At 43.8% G+C, this 13,218-nt stretch overlaps 1 protein-coding gene across 9 annotated transcripts in view; it reads right to left on the reverse strand.

Moving 5' to 3' along the window:
- The window catches only part of CALD1 (caldesmon 1), a 203,249-nt gene that overhangs the window by 85,990 nt on the left and 104,041 nt on the right, over positions 1-13,218 (reverse strand). For all 9 annotated transcript variants that reach the window (XM_009332855.1, XM_009332856.1, XM_009332863.1 and 6 more), the window contains one exon: positions 12,807-12,918. In XM_009332855.1, coding sequence (XP_009331130.1) covers positions 12,807-12,877 — 71 coding nt within the window. In that variant the 5' untranslated portion in view covers positions 12,878-12,918. The remainder of the gene's footprint in view (positions 1-12,806; positions 12,919-13,218) is intronic.

Raw genomic sequence — 13,218 nt, forward strand, 5'->3', positions numbered from 1 at the left:
TCTCCTCCTTCTCAGAGCAAGCTGAACATGTGGCACCAGACACATGATGCCTGCACTCAAAAAGTAAGCTGCAGTGGGAAGCACTTTGTTATCCATGTCACTGACCTTCAGAGGAATACCCCACTGTGCAAGCTGGACCATAAAAGGAATCCATGTGTAGCCAGTGTTTAGAAAAGCCATCTCCTTGTCTTTCCCAGCTATGGCGCTGCCTTATTAAGACACTGAAGTAACAGCCGCTGGAGAATCTCAGGAATGTTCTGAGCAACAGCGCCCAGAAAAAGCTTGTCATTTCACATGGGCTAAAGATGAACTTGAAAAAGCTGTGAGGACTGTTCAGCTTAGCAGTTGCAGGCTCGTAAAAGAAACCTATTCTAAAGAAACTACAGTAATGTTATTGCTGTGGAAACATACATGGGGTGTTGGTTTTTTTTCCTTTCAATCCAGTCATGAAAGTTTTCTGCATGGGGGAAAGGTAGAAAACCAGACTGGATGTTGAGAACTTCATCTCAACGGATGGCATGATGTGCCATAGGAATGTAACAGTATAATTATCCCATGAGGGGGCATAAGGACAAATATCATCTGTACATGGATAATCAGAAGGGCTTTCCTCTCCAGTCTCCACTGTGCTCTGGTCCTCTCACAAGATGATAAGCACTAAGTGGGAGGAGTGAAGATAGTCTTTTGTGGTCTTTGACTTTCTAACTGTAAGCATTTTTGTGAAAATCTGACAGCTAGTTTTTGCTGAAAAATTTTTGAATTCACATGAAGGCCACAAACAAATTTATGAGGTATCTTTTTTTCCCACCAAAAGGTCCATTTCACTAAAAGCCATTTATACCACCTCCTTCCTTTTCTCTGTTCAAAAATACAGATGGAAAAAGTTTTATTCTGTAAATTAAGGAGGCGTTCTGCTCTGGGGCCAGCTTCACCCCTGTATCTTTCTCACCTCTGTGTTATAACAATGCCTTTCAGAAACGCCCAGGATTGATACGCAGAGAATCTGATTTTCTCCTTATCACTAGAGGGCTGGCAATTTTATAAATGAAACCAGCTTGCTCCTGTAAGCACTGCTTGCTGAAGTCTGAAATTTGCTCAACAAACACACACACAACCCAAAAAGACATATTTCTGAGAATTAAGCTATTACACATAGGAACCCCTCTTGTGGTAAGAAGCTGTATGTCTTGTGAACAAGCGTATATGTTCTCAGTCACTCCTGCAATGCTTTTCTCACTTTAAAAGTGATGTTGCTCAGATTTTTCTTTCTAGTCTCTCTCTCTCTATTCATCTTAGCAGGATACTCCTTTGAAACAGCTAGCTATAATAGTCCAGGCTATTGCAGGAATCCAGCTGCCAGGACCAGGAATAGCTGTAGCCATTTGCTGACTCCACAGTGGCTTGCAGCAAGTCTGTGAGCTCTCCATTTCTTGACATGTGGTCAGTAGCAGTTGGTGGATATGCGTAACATCCGATTCACCCATCTATTACCAGCCTTCCCCTGATCTGTACCTGACCTCATACAACATGGTAACACGAAGGGATTGGAGGTAGGTCGGTGTCTGAGCTTCCCTGTCTATCATCACCTGTGCCACCCAACTCTCCACAGAGCCATGTTAAGAGCAGAAACAAGCAGCTGTAAGAAGAGGCAGGATTTGCATGGAAAATGAGTATGAACAGAGATTCCTCATCTGGGAGTCCAGCACCAGTGCACCTCACCACAGTCACAAAGACCTTGTGTGTGCACGGAAGTTGCAGAAGTTTACCTCAAACCTGGTTTGAAACCAAGTGCATTAAATCTATGCAAACCTCCCAGTCCAAACGTAAAGAGGCTTACCCTCCCACACTGTTTAACAATAAGATACCTCCCTTGCAAGAGGCTCAGCTGACAAGCAGTAAATCGAGTCATGGTAATTTGGTTACTTTCCACCGTGTACACTTAATTGTCTTAAAAATTTACCATGACATACAACAGGTTTAAATCATACAAAGAGGGCTCACAAATCAGTTTAAACACCAGTAGACAAGATGTTGTCTCGTGCTGGTGGAAAAGGGAAGTATCTAGTATGGAGAAGTAACTTAACAAAACCTTTGAAGAAGCCCTGCTTTTGAGTACTAATTTTCAGCACCTCTCTCATGGCCTCAGCACAAGAAGAACACAGTCTGCTCAGAAGATAACCTCTTGCTAGAGCAGTCCTTGTCGTTGGCTTAAATAATGTCCACATTGAAAATGGGTCACGAGCTACCTTAAAGGAAACCGAGGCATGTTTTCAGCAAATGTCAGAGAAAAAAAAAAAACTGAATAAATATTTAAAACAAAAACAAAAACAACAAAAAGACAGTCACAACTAGCTGTTGAGTTACAGCCTTCCCTTGATTTTCTATGTCAGCATGACAAACTTGCTGGCCTTTTCTCAACAGACTATCCAGCAAAGACTATTAATAAGCAAGTTTATTCAGTCCAGCCAACAGGTTTTGACATAATGGGGAGAAAAACAACATCTATTTACATTTTCTTAACGTCAACCGAGATGAGGCTAACCTTTAACTGTCAAATACACTACCCACTGGTTTATACTTTCCAATAAATGAAAGGAAAAGCATGCTGCTTACTTTTCCACTTCCCATCACCCTCGCTGCTCCCCAGGAAGAGAAGGGCTCAGCTGCAAGGCTACCAAAACTACTGCTCCTTCTAATCTGTAGCTGTATCACTTCTGTTAACCCAACCCTCTGGTCACACTGCATGCCGGCATCCCCAGGGACTGGGCTGTCACCAGACTTCTTTTCTAAGGAGCAGCTGCCCACTGACCTTATTTCTGGGCAGGAATATTTCTTGAGCTGTGCACTGATGAATTAAGTTGCCCAGGAAGCACAGCCACCTGATGTCTCCCTTCATTCTATGAAAAGACCTTGATCACACAAGAACAATCTGCTGGCAAGGAGGATTTTCTTTGTTTAGCACAAGCTAATAAGTAAGTTATGATGAGAGAAATAAAGCTGCTTATAAACATTTATCTTCAGTAATTAAAGCTTTGTTTAAAGGCACAAAGCCAAAAATGCAGAAGCTAATTGACCAAATGAGATGCTTCTGCAAGTTGAAATCAGTTTGGTGTTTCATTTGCAAATCACATTTTTCCTCTATAGTTCTTTGAACTGAGCTGTGAAAGGATAACTTTGCCCAGGCTGCCAGCAATTTGATAGTGTTTACATACTAGGCTTATCCGCGTGTAAAACTTTTTCACATTTGACTTCATTTAATCTATTATCCCTGCAAACAAATTGGCCTCGGCTTTTTAAGGGGAAATCTAATCTTCTGATTATCTGGTTTAATTTCAGATATTAGACCATAAAGATGTTAATAAAATGCAAACTCACACTGAGAAGCAGATGCTCCTAGAAAATCCACTGACTGAAGTCATTTTCATGTCACTCCTTAAAGAGTCTCACAGTAGGGTAATAACTGCAGTTTCTATCATGCCTAATAACTTTTACCATTCTGAGCCCAGAATGCCCTGAAGAATAGTGACACAATAAAATCACAAGTTCAACAATGTTCTTATTCACTAAAAAGAAGGCATTGCAATGTAACAGCTAAGAGATCATTCAAGTCTGGAAATTTGCAGTTTTAGAGGCTGCTTTTAGTTACTCTCTTCTGTTTAGAGCAAAAGGGCAAATTAACCACCACCAATGCTCTCCTTCTGCAGCAGCTTCTATACTCAACACCTCCTCCAGACACAGCGTTGTGTCACCACGTGCGCAGGCCAGTTCACACCTCAGCAGCTGGGCTCAGGACCTCCAGCCCAAGTCCAGCCCCAGATGCACTACCCATAAGTAGCAGCTCAGCCTCTGGGGCCAGGGTGCGGGTGCTGTGGCAGGGAGGCAGTGCAGGGCAGCCCTGCTCACTTTGCTCCCACCTTCCCTCTTAGGCAACAGCAAGGAGGGCTGCACTAGCAATCAACCTGCATGGCAGGGGCTGCGAGAAGTAACCAGCTGTCTGAGCAGCACTTGGTAACCCTCTGCCTGAAAAAGCATCAAGACCCCATATGGCCCATCTCCGTGGGCAGGCTGGACCACCAGGATGTATGCCATCAGCCACTTGCAACAAGCACATGCAGGCTATAGAATATATTGTTGCAGGTGAATATGTTAATGCATAATGTATTTGGCTGAAAATATTTTTTGAACATTTTTTAAGATACAGGGATACTGAACTATCAGCTCCTTTTGTATGGGAACACCACAGTATTCCGTTTGCTTTTCTTTAAACTAAATGAAATTTGTTTCAGAGCATTACTATTAATAATAAGGCCTTTTTTTTAATCAAGAGAAGAAGGGTTAATGTAGAATTTTCAGCCAACTCGTCTGTAAGCATATACATTTGTGTGATGAGGTATGCGTAATCCTATGGCCTGAGAAGGCTTTATACAATGAACTAAATTAACCCTACCTCTTGTGCTAGTTGTGGATATCAGGCACATGGGAAGTGACTAAGCAGCTGAGAGCTCAATCATACACTTACTGTCTAGAAAGAAATACAGATCAATTGTTTTTATTTATGAAGAGAGACTGGGTTAGGAATCTAATAAGACTTAGCAATGGTTCATGTAGGTTTTTCTGACAACTGACACTGGCTGTCCAGTTCAATGAAGATGGGGGATTGCCCTGCCTAAGAAAGAGTCTGACAAAAGTAGACCCAGGGACCAAGAACTGAACCTCCTTTATTCTGGGTTGTTTTAGGACAGCGTCTTTGGTCTCTGCCATACTGAGTTAACTGAAGGTAACCTACATGAAGGGCTGATGTAGTCCTTGCCAAGGGACAGAAAATGCTGCTGGGGAAACTGAGGTGCCGCGTCTGCCTCCAAGGAACATAGATACATTTAGTCACAGGCACCACACTGCTCCGCTGTGGCTAGTACAGGAAGTCTGAAGTCTCTGTGCCTTCACAAACCTTAGGCCAATGTTCAGTTAATGCAGCTTTTTGCGTTTCAACTTTCTGAAGTCTTTTGTATGAGAAAATTCTGTTGGCAGATATGATTTACATCGTTTGAAGGTACGACGACAGATGCACAGAGCTGCAAGAATGCTGCAGGCTACCCTAGCTTAATTGACTGCATACTGCCAATTTGCACATAAGATATTAAAGAGATGTTATTTTTCAACATAAATGTGACAGGACAGCCATTGACACTTATTTGTACTATACTGGCTACATTCCTTCAGCCTCATGATTTTCTTTGTGCAGTGCCTATGCTTCAGTCTAATTCTGAAAATCATGATAAAATACCGTGTTGTATTACTCCTCATATGGTGCCCTTTTAAATATGCATGCTAAAATTGTCAATAACAAGCACCAAAAGCTGTGCCTCAATGCCCATATTTATTAGGCATTTAAATAAGATCCAGTTCATCAAGGACTTCGGTCTGGTTAAAGCTAATAAAAGTACAGTAGGAAACAGAAGGGCAGACTTCCCTTTGGCAGTAGGTGGGTTACCTGGTTATAGGCTTGGAGGGGGCGCTTTTCATCCAAGAATTTCCCAAACTCCTTGGTGCTTCCAAAGCAAACCTGCTACTCTGTTGAAAGAGGTGAAAGATGATGCATTTTGCCAGCTGTCTGGGTGCTGGATTTGGGCTATCCTCCTAAAAGCTTGGCTGGTATAGTAGATGTAGTACACAGATTACAGAACGATCTTAACATACGTGTGGGATTAACATCTGAAATACTAAGAAGCTGATTTTGTTGTCTGCTTAGGAATTGCAGCGGGGTTAGCTCAGTAAAGTTTATATTCTGTATGTCTAGCTATTTGGAAGAACAAAGCTTCTTTTATAAAACATTTCTCCACACGGACTTTAAAGAAAATACAATCTGCAAAACACACAATGGCTGTAAAATTAAGTGGTAGGTTCTACTCAGCTTTGCATATGTTTGGTTATTTCCTCCAGGGCATCTGAAATGCTACAATAGCAAAGATTTGCCTAGTATCCACCCTCACTTGAGAGTGACAGCAGTAGGGCGTGCTTTAATGAGCCATTGGGTCATGCTTTTCTGTCTGGGTTAAGAATGAGCTCCAAGAACTGCAGGAACAGCGATCAATGCAATGTGAAGGGCCAAACTCACCTCGACAATCCTGTCAGTCCTGGAATTCAAGGTAGCTGTGAAGACAAGTTAACAGCTGGAGCACTTTGCCTCAATTTGTTCGCACTTCTAATCTTATTTATTCATTGTCTTATTATTTAACTCCTGGGCAGAAGATGTCATGTATCAGCTTTACCAGAAGGTGAGTATTTTATGGAAGGACAAGCAGAAACCCTCAAAGTATTTGGAACTTCAGTATATATGAGTTCATGGAGAGATAAAACCACTGTAGCTCTTGTCTTAGTAGCAAAAGAGGCTTGGACCAGACAAGGGCACAGCCCTCAAGAGGACAGAGGCTGAACATTTTTGGAAGTACTGTTCTGAAATAAATCATGAACATTGGGAAACAACAGGTTAGGCATATGCAGCCAGCTTCTTTTATGTTTAAACATGCACACAAAACTGGTATTAAGATCATATTCTTCATTCCATTACACAAGCCTGAATCAAAGCATGGTCTCTGAAAACTCTTAATAAAAATGTAACCAGTCATTTGGGAACAAGACATGGGCAAGTCCTAGTGTTTCAAGAAGTAGGCGATAATTAAAAAGGAACCATCTACGTTCAATTCCTGAACTCTCAACACTGTTTAACATTTGTCACTAATGTACACTCTATACCAGAGATAACTTCATTGCAGGAATGAGAAGCAGTTTCAAAAGCTATTTGTGATCATTCAATGTTGATCTAACATGAACACTCACTTAACCTCACTGTCCTGGACAGGAGAATGGAAATTGTCCACTTTTTGTGGCTGACAAGGGTGACCTTTCCTTGCTCTCCAGAAGCATTAAGACGCTGTGGCAACAGATGTGTCCTGTCTTACCCACCCAGAGATAAGCAACGCGCTTCTCTTAAGTCCTGCAAAGATGTACCCTCTCTGATCCTGCTGGTTTTACCTTCTTAACTTGGTGATTCAGCCCTTTGTATGTTTACCTGAGCTACACCAGCCTCAATGGGAGCGCCAGAACAGTAGAAGGCATGTTAAATGCCTTGCTGGTTCTGTACTTACCTTCACAGGTCTGGACTGAAATTCACTTGACTCCTTTTTCAGTTGTACCAAGATAAGTTTTGGGATTAACCATGTGTCCTCTTTTAACTGAAGTTGCATTGAGCAAATTACCACCCCAGGAGGCTTTCAGCCTGCTGCAGGCTGCTGCCATCCCCGACCTGCAAACTGGGTTATTTCTATGAGCATGCCCCAACCTACATCCGTGAACATGAACCACACTGCCTTATAAAACTGTTTAAATGAGAGGCTGGAGAGAGTTTGTGATTGAACTGTTGGATGCTTTTTTTTAAAAAAAAAAAAAAAAAAATCTTTACCTACTTCCTTTAGTAATTAATGCTGTCAGGAACCATAAAACTTAATGGCAGTGTTTTTCTGTACGCCCTACCCTCATACACTTTTGGGGTAGGTTTAGTAATATCTGATTGGTCTGCAAGAAGATAAGCCCACAGATAGCTGTGGCCCATCGGGAGATCCTACACAGCCTGTGAAGTAGTATGGTGGTTTTAGAGAATTTTTTTAGTCACTTGTGATTTGATGCTAGATAGCCGCTTCTCTTTGCTGTATTTTTACAACAGGATGACCAATACCCCTCCTTCCCAGTGAAATGACCTGCAGTCCCTTAGGGAAGAGCATTATGCAGGGCAAAGCTGTGGTTCAGATTCAAGGTTAAGCTTCAGCTAAATGGAGACCAGTCTGACAATGACCCTAAGACCTTCCTGAAGTCTGCAATAATGATGGTATGGCAATGAAGCCAATTGGATCAGCTTCCTAGTATAATTTTTGAAAGAGCCCCAACACCAGGGAGAGGTGAAAATACATTGCTGGGACAATGGCAAGTCAGCCAGTCATAAAATTGTGGCTTAAGTGCTAAGCAGATTAACCTGAGAGCTATTCTTTAGAGAGTTCAAGGGGCCAATTTTTGCTCTCAATTCTGCTGAAGTCAAGGAATTAGGTCTACTGTCACTTCAAGAAGTATTTCACCTCAATTTTTCACTGCAGCTGCATGCAACTGTGACAGACAAAAGTGCATCAGCAAGATATTCACAAAGCACCACCCCTCCAGACTCTCACACACACACACTCTACCCAGCCCCAGGCTAAATTCTTCCAGTGTCAGTTACAACATCAAAATGACAAAACCTGATGGTTTTGTTCAAGAGAACATCTTTTACTGCCTAGGAAGAGGCACAAAGCAGCAGGTGGCATTTGTTTTTTCCCTTGTTGAAAGAAGTCAATCCCCTGTGCTTCAATTACATACGGGATTTTTCCCCGTCAGTTAAGTGCAACCCATTTCTGTGACAGCCTGATACTCCAGCACGGTATGTACCCTGTGGCTGGGAAGGCAAAGCGTTCATCCAGCTCCTTCAAGGCTTCCACTGAGACTGTCTCATAAATCATCTGGCTGGAATAACTCAGGTAGGGCTTAATCCAAAGCCCATTGAAATCAGTGGAAAGCTTCCCACTGACTTCAGCCAGCTCTGGACCAGGACCTCAGGGCTTTATACAACCACTGTCCCAGGCGCAGGGCTCCATCTGCCTCTGAGGAGCAGGATAAAGCCTTGGCTTTGCCGCAGAGCAGTTAGAGATGTAGCAACATCCCATTACCCAAGTGGCTGGTAGGGTCCTATTTTCCCTGACCTCGCACCTGATCAGTACAAACAACATGCAAAACGCTAACGGACGGGCACAGTTAACGCTGCCATACTCTGTCCTGGGTTTCCCAGCCTATGCCTGGAAAGCCTTGTTCCCCCAGGAGGTACAAGAGCTGCCGGGTTCCTGCCAGCCTGAGTACATGCAATAAATCTGACAGCCTGGGAGAAAGCTGGACAAAGCCCCATATGCCTGCTGTTGGCCACATGTCCCCTAGGCAGGTCTGCACTGCTACTCCAAACATGCTGATAGGTCTCCAGAGATCCCAGACAAATACAAATAGTCAAAAAATTCTGGCTGGACAAAATTTCTGGGTTGGCACAGCAAGCCTGTGTGGGGAATCCAGGACGTGTGGGATACCTTGAAATGATAAGAGCTTAAAATGTCAAAAACCCACTAGCTTTCTGAGTCGGTGGCAATCTTTATCTGAGTTGCCACAGCATGAACTACTACTAGCCAAAGCACGTGCCAGCAGTGAACTGTACTGTTGTCTTTAAAAGACAAAGCCAACCTCTCCTCAGGATCAGTCCTAAGCATATCAACCCAGAATGCCAGGGCCACACAGCACAATAAAGCATCATTTCCAACAGCTTTCTAACGGGGGGAAAAAAAAAACCAGAAAGCCTAACATCAGCCCTCAAGGATTGAACTTGTACTAAGCATCTCCAAAGATTAGACGTAAGTGGCTAGACATCAGTGGCTCCAGCATGACAGACACTTGCGAAACTGATGGCACATGTATCCTGACCAGTCTTCACACGGCCTCTGGCCCCTGGGGAAGATGCAATAACATCAAGTCACTCCCTCTCGGGCATGTGGTGCATGAGTCCATACTGCTACAGGGCATCTTCACCCCTCATTCTCTCTTGGGCACAGGCGTTGGGCTGGGAAGACAGGCTTTCCATCTGCCTTTATCCCAGGAAATAGCAAAATGCGTCACTGCAGCTGGCTGAGTTACAAACGCTGCTGTTTGATATGGCTGCTTGCACTTCTAGGTTTACTGTTCAACTCAAAGAAGCCTAAACAGTGTCTGGGAGACCTAGCAAACATGTTACAGCCTACACATAATCATCCGTCTGCCCATCTCCCAGTGGAAACGTTTACAGCCAGCAGTGGTTTCCCCATAGCAAGGCAACAGCCTACTGATGAGAGGGTGCAGGGAAATGCCCTGTGCCCAAGCAGCAGGTACCAGTGCTCAGAGCTGATGGAGCATTTTCAGCCTCCGTGCCGCTCTTTAGGACCGCACGATTCACTTGATAAAACACCTGAAAGCATTCAGACAGAGTGAGGTCTGGCAAGCAGATTGCTGTGGCTTAAGATGTGTACACAAACATGTTGTAGTCGTACTTTTAAAGGTGAAGATGATCCCCAAATCCCTAAAAATTCCCTGAATTCACCAAAACCAATCCAGCATGACATATTTGTTTGTTAATAACTGCCCAAGTGCTGCTGCCCTTAGGCTCGACGTGAGCAGTGCAATGCAACGGGGGCGGATGCTCAGCTCCTCCATGGTGTTGCTCCTGCTGGGGCAGGTTTCGGGAGGTCCCAGCTCCCAGAGTCACATCTGAACTTGAGAATCAGGCTCTGTTATTGTTAAGGCAAACCAAAAATAAAAAGGCCAGACTAAATTATTTTTAAGATCTCAAGATTTTTAAAGCAGTCTTGTGACTTTTAAGGGGTCTGACTCATGATACTTGGATGCTTGAAGTTGGCAGCAGCGGAGGGAGTGCAGCAAGATTTAGCGTACAGCGATTTATTGCTAAAAGCCTTCAAATGTGTGGAAAAGGGCACGGAGCGCTTCTGCAGCTATTCGGCAGAAAATAGGGACACGGTCCCGAGTCCTTCTCCTCTGGCCAGGTTGCCACCAAGCTCACCTCCTCCACAAAACTTACCACACAAAATCCCAGCAAAGCCGCCCCAGACGTGGCAAAAACACTTCCCAAAAGCAGGCGTGGGTGGGTGGGGAGGAGGCTGTTTCCCTGTGTCAGTGGCCGTCACTCTCTGGCCCAACCGCTTGGCTTCCCCATCATAGAGGGGCAGGGGCAGGTATCACCATCGGACTGCAGGGCTTCCCAGGGAGGGCTCCTTTGAGGGACACCGGTGAGCTGCTCGCTGCAGCTTTTGCCTCCCCAGCGCTCCGGTTTCCCCGTGCGTGACCAGGGACCGGCGTTGGGCCCATGCGTAAAATTGCAGGCCGCACAGTGACTTCAGATACACCTGAAGTCCTGGATTTCAGCTTCCATGGCAGCGAGGGCAGAGCCCCTTATCCCCAACCCACTGTGGCTGTCACTGCCTCCGCAAGACGGCCACGCCACATCGCTGATGCTCAGACCACCCCACAGCCTCTGCGCACCCTTGTGTGTTGAGCTTGGATGCCTTCACAGGGAAGTTCAAGTGACATTTTTCCGTAGTAGAAAACACCTCCTGAACTACACCCCCCAGCATCCTCCACAGGCCACCCAGGGCCTCTACTAGCAACAAACCCTAAAGTCTCGGCCTTTACTTAAGAAGATTTTCTTTTTCTTAAAGCAGAAATACACTAGAAGTATGTAAATACCATGTGCTATACCATACACTAGCACGGGCTCTGCAATCCCTCCCACGCTGCCCAACAAAAACATATTGGTCCAGGCCTGGGGGGAAACCTTCTGGAACGAGAAGGCAGTTTAGTGCCATGGCACATTTGCTCCTCTGCCTTTTGGGGAGGTCCCCAACCAGGTGACAGCTGCATTTTGCAAAGGGAGGCTGCCGCCTCATTTCCCTTTGGCCACCACATGAGCTAGTTTATCTGCAGACAACACTGCTGCTTTCCAAAGCTCACGGGTTCAGCTTATAGCCTGATGAGAGCTCACATGCCCAGTTCTGCATGGCAACGCTTCCTTTGGAAAGAAAGGCGGCTATTGCATCTCGTCTACCTGGGATTTCCCCCCCCCCAGGTATCATCAACTTCCATCAGAGAGCCCTGCTTATGTAGCAGGGCCTTATTAGAAAAGTTCAAAGCAGGCATACAAAATATATTTGGTATTGCATTCTGCTGACTTCCATTTAAAACTGCTCTGAAAATGTATTTTCTCCTACGGCATTAAGAACCTGAAACACCATGGTTTTGTCAGCGCATGGGAAAGACCAGAAAAGAAAATGAAGTCCATATTCAAAATTAAATACAAAAATGAGAATAAAATGTGCTTAAACTTCAGTTCCATTTTTATTAACTAAATCAGTGATTTTAAAAATCTAAATCAGATCTTTATATCAGAGAAGGCATTACAAAAATAAATAGAGCCTGTCTTTCTTCCTGCTTACTCCAGTGTAAATCATGGGAAAGTCTATTAAAGCAAATGGAACTGTACAGGTGTAAAATGGGGTTAGTTAATGAAATGCCACTCCCAGTATTTTCATGCTGCTTCTTTCATAAATTGACATCATCATACCCACGTCAAGTTCTGTTCTCATCTGCATCAAAGTAAATCTGTAATAACTGATAGCAAATGCTGCCCTTTTTGCCCACATAAAGTGGCTGTAAATGAATAAAAAGTGACAGGCAGTACAAATACAACAGCAATTCCACAGTAATGGCAGACAATTCACAGATATGCTATACTACATATAGCAAGTGTATCTCAGCTTTCAATTGCTATCTTATAATTTTAGCTCTATGTCTGAAAAGACAAACAAAATCCCTTCTGCACAGCACTCACTCACATGGCATCTGAGCATGAGTTTTCCTGTCAGTAATTTCACATGGCCATAGTCCACCTTCACTGTTTACATTTATCCATATAACAAAATAACTAGAAGCCAGGACATTTACAGCAGCCTAAGGGAATTACTAGACACCCCTGACTTCCAGCTTCTCCTACTGTATTAACTAAAGCTATTTTACGGCACATACCGTTAGGTAGGACTCTTTGGTTAGCTACAGCAAACTTTGGAATTTAAGATAGAAATCCTCAAAGCCACTGCTAATCAAAGGCAAGCCACCGCCACCATTTTCCATACATAATACCTCACCTCTCTGCTTCAAGGCGCATTTCCTCACGCTTTTGCCTCCTGAGTTCTCTGCGGCGTTCAAAGTCATCCATGGTGGGTGTTCAAGTGTTCAGAGCTCTGGAAAGATCCAAATCTAAAAGGGAGATGACCACTTAGATGAGAGAGAAAACACAATGGGATGCGTTTAACCAACTGAGTCCATTTAGTTTTGTTTTGCTTTCTTAACTTCGCTGTAACTATTTTCTTTTTCCATCAAAAAAATTTAACGTCCTCAGTATTGTTGAGATAAACAAGATTAATGAAATGCCTTGTAGGATAAACATAGCCCATGCCTGCATTTAGTTTCCTAGCTAAAATTAAATCAACATGCTGTAAGTAAGGACTGTATACATCTGCTAGCCGCAGACTAGCTATTTGTAACGTCACAGGTCTT

Source organism: Pygoscelis adeliae, unplaced genomic scaffold, assembly GCF_000699105.1.
Source record: "Pygoscelis adeliae isolate BGI_AS28 unplaced genomic scaffold, ASM69910v1 Scaffold38, whole genome shotgun sequence".
NCBI classification, from domain to species: Eukaryota; Metazoa; Chordata; class Aves; order Sphenisciformes; family Spheniscidae; genus Pygoscelis; species Pygoscelis adeliae.